The 13088-nt window shown below is 42.6% G+C and overlaps 1 protein-coding gene across 14 annotated transcripts in view; it reads right to left on the bottom strand.

Annotated features, from left to right (window-relative positions):
* Window positions 1–13088, bottom strand: part of PPFIBP1 (PPFIA binding protein 1) — a 171846-nt gene that overhangs the window by 59474 nt on the left and 99284 nt on the right. For 6 of the 14 annotated variants that reach the window (XM_034783095.1, XM_034783084.1, XM_034783103.1 and 3 more), the window contains 4 exons: window positions 8661–8747; window positions 3897–4010; window positions 2878–3009; window positions 867–968 (listed from right to left, as the gene is read on the bottom strand). In XM_034783095.1, coding sequence (XP_034638986.1) covers window positions 867–968; window positions 2878–3009; window positions 3897–4010; window positions 8661–8747 — 435 coding nt within the window. Of the gene's footprint in view, window positions 1–806; window positions 969–2877; window positions 3010–3896; window positions 4011–8660; window positions 8748–13088 lie in introns of those variants that run through there. The other 8 variants (XM_034783129.1, XM_034783149.1, XM_034783160.1 and 5 more) reach the window with 3 other exon arrangements.

The raw sequence follows: 13088 nt of genomic DNA, 5'->3' as shown, positions 1-13088 counted from the left end.
AGCTACTGTATTTGAGAACACTGAACAGAGCCACTCTAGGAGACAAAGATTTAATTGACAAAGAAAATTATGCAAAAAGAATAATAGGAGGTATTCATTTTAAAGAGAAGCAGTGAACAGCGTAAACTGACTTCCAGTTCAACAGGAAGCAATAGTAGTATATTTAAACAAAAATGGGATGGCTGTGTGGGAGTCAATTATTTAACTCCATCCGTAATCAAGTCTGTTTTGTACTTGGGAGTAATCAACTATCTTCTCTGGAGGGCTCAGGACATTTTTGCTCATTGTGCTTTCTTTGGATATGAAGTTTCTCTGTTTGGTTTTGGTGATTTTGTGCCCATGAATGGCACCAGAAGCTCATGGGCAGGATTTTCAAAGCACTCAACATTGGCCTCATTGAAATCAACTGACTATTGACTTCAGTGTGGGTAGAGTTAGGTCAACAATGAGCACTTTTGAAAATTCTAACTCCCCAAAACTATAAAGCACAGATATGCAGAGTGGTCATCAAGGCTTTACTGCCATGAAGGGCCAGCTCATAGAACTAGTAAGTTCTGTAATAAAGCAAGCAGCTATGTTGCCTTTTTTGTTAAAAAAGCAAGCCACATTTTAGTAATAGTTTATTAGTTCTGGCACGGATGTCCTGCAAATAAAACTATATTATTCTTAATCATCATCATTAATAATTGCATTTAAATGCAATTTAATTTAAATGTTATTTTATTACAGCATCTTGTATCCCCATAAAAGACCATGATTAGGCATATTCGGAGGCATTTAAGAGAAATATTGGTATTAATAGCTACCATGCAGGTAAGCCTTTTGCACAGAGTCTACAGTTGCAGTGCATGGCGTGGAAAAGTCACCTCTTGATCCCCATACTGTAACCTCTTTTCCTGGAACAGTGCTAGTTCCACCTCCACTTTCTCCATCTGTTGTCTGAGTTCTGCTATTACGTTATGGAGTGACTGCAGTGCAGAGGGAAATGAAAGAAGGGGATGACAGGAAAGATTGGAAAAAATTGTAATCAAAATATAAAGACAAAAAAAAGAGTAAAGCAAAAGCACTGAACGGTCAACCACTTGTGTTACCTGTTTCGGAAAACTTATTTAAGAAACCAAGTGACTCTTCCAAGCAGAGCCACAGCAGAATTCAGTTTCAGCAATGTGTGTTTACTGTGATCATTTGGGTCAAATGTTGCCTCCCCAAAAAATGTTTGCCATTCATACTGATGTGTTTACTGCCCAGCGAGATCTTTAGTTTGTAAGGATCAGATCACATTGCATCTTTTGTGTTTTCTATGTAAGGAAAGAATTTCACATTCTACTGTCACGGGGGTGAGTAAAGAACGCTCCAAGTTGCGGCAGTTCCAAGAACCAGCCAATTATAACTTGACTGACCCACCACAGCACTACCAATACCAAGAAGAATTCAATCTGCCTGTGCCAGGTGGAGAGCTTATTTCTACAGCACTGGTATGTATGGCACTTGTCTGAACTGGTAAGGTTCGCTGCTTTTAGGCAATAGCAATCATTCATATAAAACTGGGATCAGACTGCAGGGAAAAGGCAATAGAACTTAAAGCAAGCTCTGCTCATAGCTCTGCAGCAGCTAGATGTCTTTGCTAAAATGATGAATGTTGACATTTACATTATCATCATTAGCCTTCAGCCTCAGCGCACTATTGAAGTTAATGACATGATTGATTCTTTCTTTCCACAGATTCATTCACGTTTGGAATCCTACCTTTGCAACATTAAGAGTAAGAAACTTAAAGTTTCTCTTTATAAAATCAAAGCTTAAAGTGAACTGCAATAACTTGTGCAGCCACCGGAAGATTGTTGGCCTGGCTTAGCTCACCTCTACATGGTGGCTCAATTCACCCTCGCTGTTACCACGCAGAACTGGGCTGGCCAGTTTGAGCCTTGTAACAGAAAGCCACCGTAAAAGAATCATTTTAAAAATTAAAACAAGAAAAGTGAATGTACTGTGCATACCAAGCTGCACGCTGAATGGCTTACCTGCTGGCGAACCTCACCAGAGAGCTCCATCTTCCAAGAAGAAATTAAAACACACATTTGTTGGGCTCATTATGGGCTTGATTGTGTTAGTCTAGAGGGAAGTGCAGGGCTGGCCCCTCCCCGCCCCCTACTGGGAGCTCTGGGGGGCATTCTGTGTTCAAAAATGGTACAGATTTTGCAGTGACGACAAGGCCAACAGCTCTCTGGAACACAGAGGCAGCATACTCATTTTTAAGTTGCCACTTCTGAGCCCATGTGCAGCCAGAGGAAGCTGAGCCACAGATTGCAATTCTGCCTGCCCCTGATTCAAGCTGTTCATTGGCGGGAGGGCTCTGTATATTCATCTCCCCCTGCCTCCCATCCCTGTGCACCCATGTAAGAGTCTGGCAGAATCCAGTCCTAAGTGAATATCTGCTGGCATTTTGGACATCTGAGACACATCTCAGACTCTGGGTGAAAAGCTGGCCCCACTGAAGTCAATGGCAAAACTCCCATTGACTTCAATAGGGACAGGATTTACACTCTGACTTGTCAAATGAGTGATATTTAAAAACTCTCAGAGATGTTGTCTGGCTCTCACCGAACATGAGTGCAAAGTCTTTCATTACAAGAGCATGCTTGAATATCTGCCGTGACATACATGAGCCTCACTCTAAAAGACTGTGACCTGCTAGTTTGGAACACAGCAAGGCAATGTACCTGTTCATTGCCCCCATGAGCCAGTCCACCTTAAATCCCATTTCTTTCTGACTCAAAATGACTTGAATTTGGAAAGTTATTTTTATAAAACAGAGAAAGTTTCAGGTAACTTAAAACCACATGAAGCTCTGAGGATCAGTTCATCTGCTTTACTAACCTCTGTCTCCCCGTATCTGTCTTCGTAGTCTAATCGGTCCTTCTCTACAGCAGTTAGCTTTAGCTTCAAATTGGAAATTTCTGCCATAAGGTTCAATTTCTGAGTTTCAAGGGATGTTCTACTCAGAAGTTCCTGATTCAAGATGAAGAGGAAATAGAGTTATTCTTCTGAGGAGGAAAAATTACATGCTTAGCACCACATTAAGATAGGCCCCAAGAAAGAGAGAGCAGGAAAGTGGCCTTCCTGCATCTGGAGGCCTCTTGGATAGAAAGGTAGGACTCCTCCTCCAATCTATCAGGCCAAAGGATACCAGCCATAGTTAACCTGGTTAACTGGATGCCTATCTTGTGCCTGTCTCTCCAATCAGGACTCAACTTCTAAGCTTAGTTTATCCAGGGATTTTTTTCCCCCTGGAATGCCCAATTCCACCCCATTAGGAAAAGGACGTAAATAATGGACATCCCCAGGTCCTGTGCAAGTCAATTTGCTCTAGGTCTGCCAATTCTGCCACTCAGCAGCTATTGAGAGAGATGATCCTTTAACAATTGGTGGCTGTGGGTCGGATGCAGTTAACTTGGATGCAGCCAGGATCATGGGTAGTGGGGTGATTGCTGCCAGACCCAGGAAGAGCTGCCCCAACAAACTTGCCAGTTGTCGCAGTTGCCGAAGGCAGCAAGTAGAGTTACAATAAATTAGAGCTAAGAAATAACACCCATCCTACCTAGGGCCTCAATCCAACTCCCTTAGAAGTCAGTGCAGGGACTCCAATGAGAGTAGGACTAGATCCTTACTGTGCGGGATAGGGCTGACATGACTCAGAATGAGAACAATTTTAACAAATAAAATAGACTGTAAACAAGAAAGTTATCACTTTGTCATGTGACACCATGGGTTCCAAACTTTTGTCCTAAACACACTAGTCTGACAGAACCAGACAGAACAGTATTCAGTGCTACATCACAAATCTACTAAGCATGTACAGCGAGAGAAATGAAATTGCTCTGGCTTCCTCGCAATACCTGCTGCAGCATCTCTTCTGTGGCATTCAGCTTCTCCCTGTGCTCCTCTAGGCAGAACTCTAAATCTCGAATCTTTTCTCCTTGTGCTTCCACCTGGTCAGTAAGTACACTTACCTGTAGAGTACAGAAATATGAAAATCCATAACTACCTCAGATTTATATAGCACCTATCACCCTGCAGGACAAGGAATAAATAATAAGAGGCAACCTCTGCAGGTAAAGCACATAAGAGGTGTTCTACAATAGTTATGCTGTATGTGCTGAGGAGGAACATTAGAGTTGCCATGGTGAGTCAGACCATGTATCCTGTCTCTGACAATGGCCAATGCCAGAGTTTCAGGGGGAGTGTAAAGAACAGGGCAATGATGGAGTAGATCCACCCTTGTCTTCCACTCCTGGTAGCCAGAGGTTTAGGCTCATCTCGAGCCTGGGGTTGCATCCCTGTCCATCTTGATTAACAGACATTCATGGAACTATCCTCCATGAACTTATCTTTTTTGAACCCAGTTATGATTTTGACCATCATAACATCCCATGGCAACGAGTTCCACAGGTTAATTGTCTGTTATATGAAAAATACTTCCTTTGGTTTGTATTAAACCTGCTACCTATTAATTTCATCAGGTGACCCCTCTTTTTTGTATTGTGTGAAAGGATAAGTAACACTTCTCTATTCATTTTCCCCCCATACCATTCATGATTTTATAGACCTCTATCATATCTCCCCTTAATTGTCTCTTTTCTCAGCTGAACAGCCCTAATCTTTTTAGTCTCTCCTCATCTGGAAGCCGTTCCAGATCCCTGATCATCATTTTTGCCCTTCCCTGAAACTTTTCCAGTTCCATTATATCCTTTTTGAGATGGGACGACCAGAACTGCACACAGTATTCAAGATATGAGTGCACCATGGGATTTATAGAGTGGCATATGAAATTTTCTCTTTTATTTTTTATGCCTTTCCTAATAGTTCCTAATATGCCATTAGTCTTTTTGATTGCTGCTGACCACTGGGCAGAAGTTTTCAGAGAACTATCCATTGCGACTCCAAAAGCTGTTTCTTAGGTGGTGACAGCTAATTTAGAACCCATTATTGTATATGCATAATTGGGATTATGTTTTCCAACCTGCATTAATCAACATTGAATTTCATCTGCCATTTTGTCACCTAGTCACTCAGTTTTGCGATATCTCTAACTCCTTCCAGTCTGCTTTGGACTTAACTATCTTGAATAATTTTATATCATCTGCAAACTTTGCTACTTCACAGTTTACCCCCTTTTCCAGATAATTAATGAATATGTTGAATAGCACAAGTTCCAGTACAGATCCTTGGGGACCCCACTGCTTACCTCTCTCCACTGTGAAAACTGTCCATTTATTCCTACCCATTGTTTCCTGTCTTTCAACCAGTTACTGATCCATGAGAGGATCTTCCCTGTATCTCATAGCTACTGAGGGCTTGTTTACACTTGAAATGCTACAACGGCTCAGCTGCAGCACTACAGAGGCACCACTGTAGCACTTCGGTTTGCAAATTTATTCCAGTTCTGCAGCTTCACGTTGGAGTCTGTTTTTGAAGTTTTTTGTTGAAGAAGAACTGCCACTTTTAGGTCTGTTACTAAGTGACCACAGAGCTTGATGTGTTCTCCTCCTGGTTTTTGAATGTTATGATTCCGGATGTCAGATTTGTGTCCATTTATTCTTTTGCGTAGAGACTGTCTGGTTTGGCCAATGTACATGGCAGAGGGGCATTGTTGGCACATGATGGCATATATCCCTTTGGTAGATGTGCAGGTGAACGAGCCCCTGATGGTGTGGCTGATGTGGTTGGGTCCTATGATGGTGTCCCTTGAATAGATATGTGAACAGAGTTGGCACCGGGGTTTGTTGCAGGGTTTGGTTCTGGGTTGGTGTTTTTGTTGCTGGTATTTGCTTCAAGTTGGGGGGGGCTGTCTGTAAGCAAGGACTGGCCTGTCTCCCAAGGTCTGCGAGAGCGAGGGATCATCCTTCAGGATCGGTTGTAGACCCTTGATGATGCGCTGGAGAGGTTTTACTTGGGGGCTGTAGGTGACGGCTAGTGGCGTTATATTACTTTCTTTGTTGGGCCTGTCTTGTAGTAGGTGACTTCTGGGTATTCTTCTGACTCTGTCAATCTGTTTCTTCACTTCACCAGGTGGGTACTGTAGTTTTAAGAATGCTTGACAGAGATCCTGTAGATCAGGGGTAGGCAAACTTTCAGAAGTGGTGTGCCGAGTCTTCATTTATTCTCTTTAATTTAAGGTTTCGCGTGCCGGTAATACATGTTAACGTTTTTTAGAAGGTCTCTCTCTCTAAGTCTTTATTATATAACTAAACTATTGTTATATGTAAAGTAAACAAGGTTTTCAAAATGTTTAAGAAGCTTCATTTAAAATTAAATTAAAATGCTGATCTTACGCTGCCAGCCTGCTCAGCTCGCTGCCAGCCTGCTCAGCTCGCTGCCAGCCTGGGGTTCTGTTCACCTAGGCCTGCAGTGGACTGAGCAGGGCGACTCGAGGTCAGGGCAGAGGGCTGAGGGGGTGTGGGGGGTGCAGGGCAGAAGGCTGGGTGTTGAGAGGAGGTCAGGACAGAGGGGGTGTGGGGGTGCAGGGCAGAGGGCTGGAGGGTGTGTGGGGGGTGCAGGGCAGAAGGCTGGGGGGGGTGCAGGGCAGAGGGCTGGGGTGCTCGGCTTGTGGGGGTGCTCCCAGCCCCCTGCCCTGAGCGGCTCAAGGCAGGGGGCTGGGAGGGATATGCCCTGTTACACCTCCTTCCCCCAGGCCCATCCCTACCTCTCTCTGCCTGCTCTACGGAGCTGTGTGCACGCTGCCGCTCTTCCCCCTCCCCCTCGCTAGGGCCATCAGGGGCAGGGAGAGGGAGGAGGAGGGGCAGAGGGGCCGGAATGCACCAAGCTGTGGGAAGAAGCGGGGGAGGAGGAAAACTTGGCTGCTGCAGGACCAAGCTTCTGTCTCCTGCCCCCGCAGGGGAGAACGGTGGGCGGGGGGGCTGAGGGGGGCAGGGGGCCGGGACCCCCCCACATCGCTCTCCCCTGCCAGGGCAGGAGGCAGAAGCTTGGTCCTGCCGCAGCCAAGCTTCCCCCTCCCCTGCTTCTTCCCCCAGCGTGGTGCTTTCCAGCCCCTCCGCCCCTCCTCCTCCTCTCACCAGGCAGGCTGCGTGCCATTCAGAATCGTCTCGCTTGCCGTGTTTGGTACGTGTGCCGTAGGTTGCCGACCCCTGCTGTAGATGTTTGTCTCTGTCTGAGGGACTGGAGCAAATGCGGTTGTATCTTAGAGCTTGGCTGTAGACAATGGATCGTGTGATGTGGTCTGGATGAAAGCTGGAGGCATGTAGGTAAGTATAGCGGTCAGTAGGTTTCCGGTATAGGGCGGTGTTTATGTGACCATTGCTTATTAGCACTGTAGTGTCTAGGAAATGGACCTCTTGTGTGGACTGGTCCAGGCTGAGGTTGATGGCAGGGTGGAAATTGTTGAAATCTTGGTGGAATTCCTCAAGGGTCTCCTTCCCATGGGTCCAGATGATGATGTCATCAATGTAGTGCAAGTTGAGTAGGGGTGTAAAGGGACAAGAGCTGAGGAAGCGTTGTTCTAAGTCAGACATAAAAATGTTGGCATACTGAGGAGCCATGCGGGTACCCATAGCAGTGCCACTGACTTGAAGGTATAAATTGTCCTCAAATCTGAAAGAGTTGTGGGTGAGGACAAAGTCACAAAGTTCAGCCACCAAGTTTGCCATGATGGTATCGGGGATGCTATTCCTGATGGCTTGTAGTCCATCTTTGAGTGGAATGTTCGTGTAGAGAGCTTCTACATCTACATGGGTTCAGGCCAGTACTCGCTTACAGACAGCCCCCCAACCTGAAGCAAATAGCAGCAACTACACACCACCCAACAAAAACACCAAGCTAGGAACTAAACCCTGCAACAAACCCCGGTGCCAACTCTGTTCACATATCTATTCAAGGGACACCATCATAGGACCCAACCACATCAGTCACACCATCTGGGGCTCGCTCACCTGCACATCTACCAAAGGGATATATGCCATCATGTGCCAACAATACCCCTCTGCCATGTACATCGGCCAAACCAGGCAGTCCCTACGCAAAAGAATAAATGGACACAAATCTGACATCAGGAATCATAACATTCAAAAACCAGTAGGAGAACACTTCAATCTCTCTGGTCACTCAGTAACAAACCTAAAAGTGGCAATTCTTCAACAAAAACTTCTAAAACAGACTCCAACGTGAAGCTGCAGAACTGGAATAAATTTGCAAACTGGATACCATCAGATTAGACCTAAATAAAGACTGGGAGTGGTTGGGTCATTACAAAACCTAAACTTAATTCCCCCAATACTAATTTCTCCCGCCTGTTACTCACACCTTCTTGTCAACTGTCTGTAATGGGCCACTCTCATTACCACTTCAAAAGTTATTTTTCCTCCCTTGGTATCCTGCAGTTAATAGATTTACCTCGTTAGACTGACCTCACACTTGGTAAGGCAACCCACATCCTTTCATGTATTTATACCTGCTCCTGTATTTTCCACTCCATGCATCTGATGAAGTGGTTTCTAGCCCACGAAAGCTTATGCCCAAATAAATTTGTTAGTCTCTAAGGTGCCGGAAGGACTCCTCATTGTTTTTGCTGATACAGACTAACACGGCTACTACTCTGAAATCTATACACAGAAGAGGAAAAAAACCTAGGTTTGGAAATGACTTACTTGCAGAACAAGAGATTCCTTGTCATTTTCCAGACGCGCTAGCCTTTCTTGATATACATCTTCATTACCAGATATATGTCCATTAGTCTGAAAAAGAAATTTAAAAAAAAAGTGTGGCTTATATGCTATCATATTGTTAGCATTTTTCATCAATAAAACTCCAAAATAATTGAACCCTACAAACTCCAGCTATATGCAATATTGCTGGTCACTTGAAGAAAAAGGTTTAAAATATAAAAATGATGGGCTAGATCCTCACCTGGTGTAACCAGTGGTCACTGGAGCTATGCTGATTTACACCAAGGATCTGGCCCCACAGACCCAAATTCTCTGTTGCTGTAACTCCACTGAGTGCAAGTTACAGTAGCAGAGATTTTGGCCCACTAGGCATCACTTTCAGCATGTAGACTTTGATTAATACAAGAGGAAGCAATAAAGGAAAATAAAAAGACTGTGCTCTACAAAACCCCACCAAAAGCACTGTTCCTGTTAGCTTTTTAAGAGAATTTATTCATTTAAAATTAGCATCTCTTCAATTTATTTAAAATAGCATCTGTCACTTTTCTCAAGCAAACTCTCATCACCTGTGATCCCTTGATTCAAGGATGTGCTCTACCACAGATTTACATATGGGTCTTGAGATGATTCAGCAAACTATCATATGAAAATTCAATAAGCATTTCCTTAAAGCTAAAGCACATAGCAATCAGCAAAAAACATTGGCTCTAATTCTGTAGCAATAGACAGAACCTAAACGTATTCAGCTTTAAGGTTCAATTCATTATGCAGCCTGTAAAAAGACCAGATTTTAGATACCAATCCATATATTTATTATGGATAAAAATTATATAGTGTTGTTAATTTGCAGTTTAAAAACAGATTTTATTCCTAACATTTTCCTGGCCTAAAAGGGTTACAATATAAAGAAAAGACACAGGACTACATTTTCAGCACAAGGAGCATGTGGGGACTTAGACGAGAAGGAAGAAACTGGTCCTCTGTGACCCAATTGCACAAATTCACTTATTGCACATTCAGCATTTTAAAAATATCTGCATGATCCAGTACCATTCTGAGACACACTGGCAAAGAGATGAGTACCTCAGGAAGCTCTCAAGTGAAAAAACAACAAAAACACAGCTACAAAATATCTCATCTGAGGTGAAAAAAAAAATGAATTATTTCAAATGTTATCATTGCTTACAAGCAACATGCTGCATGATGGTACATACAGAGTAATTTAGAAAAAAACACACAATACAGAGCATCCCTTCACAACCTCAGACATTTTACTGTGTAAGCAAAACTTTGTATTGTGAATACATTCCTTTAAGAAGTTGCCTCAGTCTGAAGAAGAGAAAATATGTTGATGTTGATGTTCAGGAGCCCAGAAACTGAAAACATATCAGGAAAATGAATCATTGGAGAGACCTCTTTTTCATAAAGATTCCACCAGAAAAACGTAAACTATCTTAATAGAGAACAGAATTGATTTAATTCACACAGTTCTTTCACGCTCATCATTATTTCAAAGCATTTTACAATATCAGAATTAAGTTATTTTTAAAATATTCTTCCTATCCTCATATAAATCACTCGGGAAAGCATGGGAGCCTGATACAAACCAGCGAAGACTCCCATTGACTTCAGTAGTCTTTGGATCAGGTCCTGTTTCTTTCCTTCTTTTTGTCTTCTTAATACATACTAAAAGAAATTCCCCAAGCTGGGTCTAATGACCATCTGCATGAGTCAGCAGAACAGCTCTACAACTCCAAGCATGCTCCAAGAATCCGACATCCTGTTGTACTCTCGCAAACTGCAGTACAACATACAAAATATAATGGAGGACCACTCAGTTTAAAATTCTAGAACTATTAAGCAGTTAAAGGTTAAGCCCTCAAGAAATTGGGGTAAATCCTGCATTTGCTATATTGGAGTGTTGTGGCAGAGGGCGTGTTTCTTCTTACCATGCAGTATCTCCCTGGTACACCAAGATGCCTACAAGCACGTATCACTTTCCCAGGAAGGCAAGAATTTCTGTCTTATACTCAAGCGATCAATACCTGGCACCAGGGTCAGCATTCTCAGAGGAGCAGGAAGCGTGCTCCAGAGTACACTGCAGCTGTCCATCATGCGTACTCCTGTGCTCGAAGGATTCCTGATGCAGAATAACCTGCCAGTATCTCTGCTCATCCCGGCTCTGCTGGATTCTAACCACCAGGGCAAAGCTTAGCCATTGTCGGTGTTCACATCAAATTGTTCTGGTGCTCACTGGAATTTAGCTGAAGTAATTGGGATTTATCTCACAGACAAGTGAGAAAGACAAGCCAAACAAGTCCAAGAGTTTCCCAAGTAAACTCTTCTTGGCTTCTAAAGGGAAGGGCTTTCTTTTAAATTACATGGTGTGAATAGTGCGAAAAACAAATGTTCATAGCCTTTGCTGCTCTTTTGTAAATCAGTGTCATATAACTGGTATCTCTGTTTAGTTTTCTGAAATCAAAACAGTGAAAATATTTGTTTGATCAACATTTTCCATTGCTAGTTCTATCTATCTTATACAGCCCCATTACCACAGTAGCCTCAGAACACCCATATGAAGTGGGGAAATATCATCCCCGTGTTATAGATGGAGAACTGAAGCACAGTGAGGTTAAGACTTGCTCAAGGTCACACACAGTAGCAAGGAATTGAACTTAGGTCTCCAAAGTGCTAGGCGAGCACCCTAACCACTGGCTCATTCTTCTTCTTTTCTGTGCAAAATCAATACAGACTGACTCAAATGGAAATCTACATACAGAGCCATATCTTTTTATTGCACTTATTCTAAAGCACGAGAGTCTTCCAAATCAGGGTGAAAACTGATGAGCTGTGATAGCAAAATGCTATATTGGCTAACAATGCTATGACACTTCATTTCTAAGCTCTAAAAGAAAGTTTCCTTTCTGCCCCAAATGGCCCAGGTTTGGTCTGTGCCCAACAGTGAATTTTCTCCACATCATTAATTAAAAAAATCTTCAGACCATATCTGGAGCTGAGAACTTTAAAAAAAATTTCATTTAAAAATATTGCCATAAAATACTCCATCAGTAAATAGATGGGAATCCCATTTTGGGCAGTAGTATGTCTGTATTCTCTCTTCCCCGAAGCAGATTTTTTTATTGTACTGGTAATGACAGGTTTTAACAAAACTGCCAAATCAACATAAACAAGAAACCTTTTGTAAATCCTGTGTAAAAACAGACAGAGCTGACTGATGGCAGGTCTATACTTAAAATGCTGCATCAGCGCAGCCGCACCAATGTGCTGCTCTAGTGCTTTAATGAAGACTTTTAAGCCTCTGTGAGAGGCCATAGCTATGTCGATGGGAGAAGCTCTCTCTCGCTGACATAGCACTGTCTAGCTGGGGGATTAGGTCAGTATAACATCGCCCTCTTGGGGGGGTGTATGTGTGTGTGAAGAGACCACATCCCTGAGTGATGTAGTTATACTGATATAGGTCTGTAGTGTAGACTAGACCTGATTAAACCAAGGTCTCATGCTCAACTCAATGACGCTTCTCTGTCTATCATATGATAGCACGTTCGACCAATTCCCTACTTTCAGAGAATGTTCTAGGCATCAGTGGGCAGAACCTTATTGATTTTCATGAAAAACTGGAAAGAGCATCAAGATATAAATATGGTTAAGAACACTAGGTCTTTTACTCTGATTTTACTGATGGACTATTATTTTAATAGGTGGAAGAGTGGTGGAACGCACGAGTGCAGAGGCCAAGCAAAAATGAAAAATAATTGAAAAAATAATTGAACATTCTCAAGTCTCAAACATGATTTACTTAAAGTTTTAGGAGAAGATGATTTAGGAGTCAGGTTATGTTGTACCCTCACAATACCAAATACCTCAGTGTTTTAATTTTTAAACTGCCACCCGCTCAGTAATCAGAATCAGTAATTATACTCCATTATATTTTTGCCAACTCTCACAATTTTATTGCAAATCTCATAATATTTGGTGTATAAATCCCCAGTTCCTGGAATCTTGTGATTATCTGAAAATTTCAGCTTTGTTTATTACCAAAACAAGTTTATAGCCTCATGGTTTCAGAAAAAAGATCTTGAAAACATGAACTCTAACAGAGTCAAACACCAGGAGGCAAAGGGAAAGACCACCACATTTATTACTCATTAAACGCTCATGATTTTTAAGACAATCATGGATTTGTGACCCCCTACTCATGACTTTTGAATGTTTTGGTTTGGCCATACTGCCCTTGTGGCTGCTTGAGAACAACAGGATACAATGCATGAACTTATTAAAGATACCAAGCAAAGCAGCAGGATAGATAGCTCCCTGCTATCTCAAATCACTTGTTTCATCAAAGACAGACCAAACTTGATAGTCATACCTAGAAGGAAGGATATCTTGTGG

Source organism: Trachemys scripta, chromosome 1, assembly GCF_013100865.1.
Source record: "Trachemys scripta elegans isolate TJP31775 chromosome 1, CAS_Tse_1.0, whole genome shotgun sequence".
Classification (NCBI taxonomy): Eukaryota; Metazoa; Chordata; order Testudines; family Emydidae; genus Trachemys; species Trachemys scripta.
This window is presented reverse-complemented; position numbering and strand designations above follow the sequence as displayed.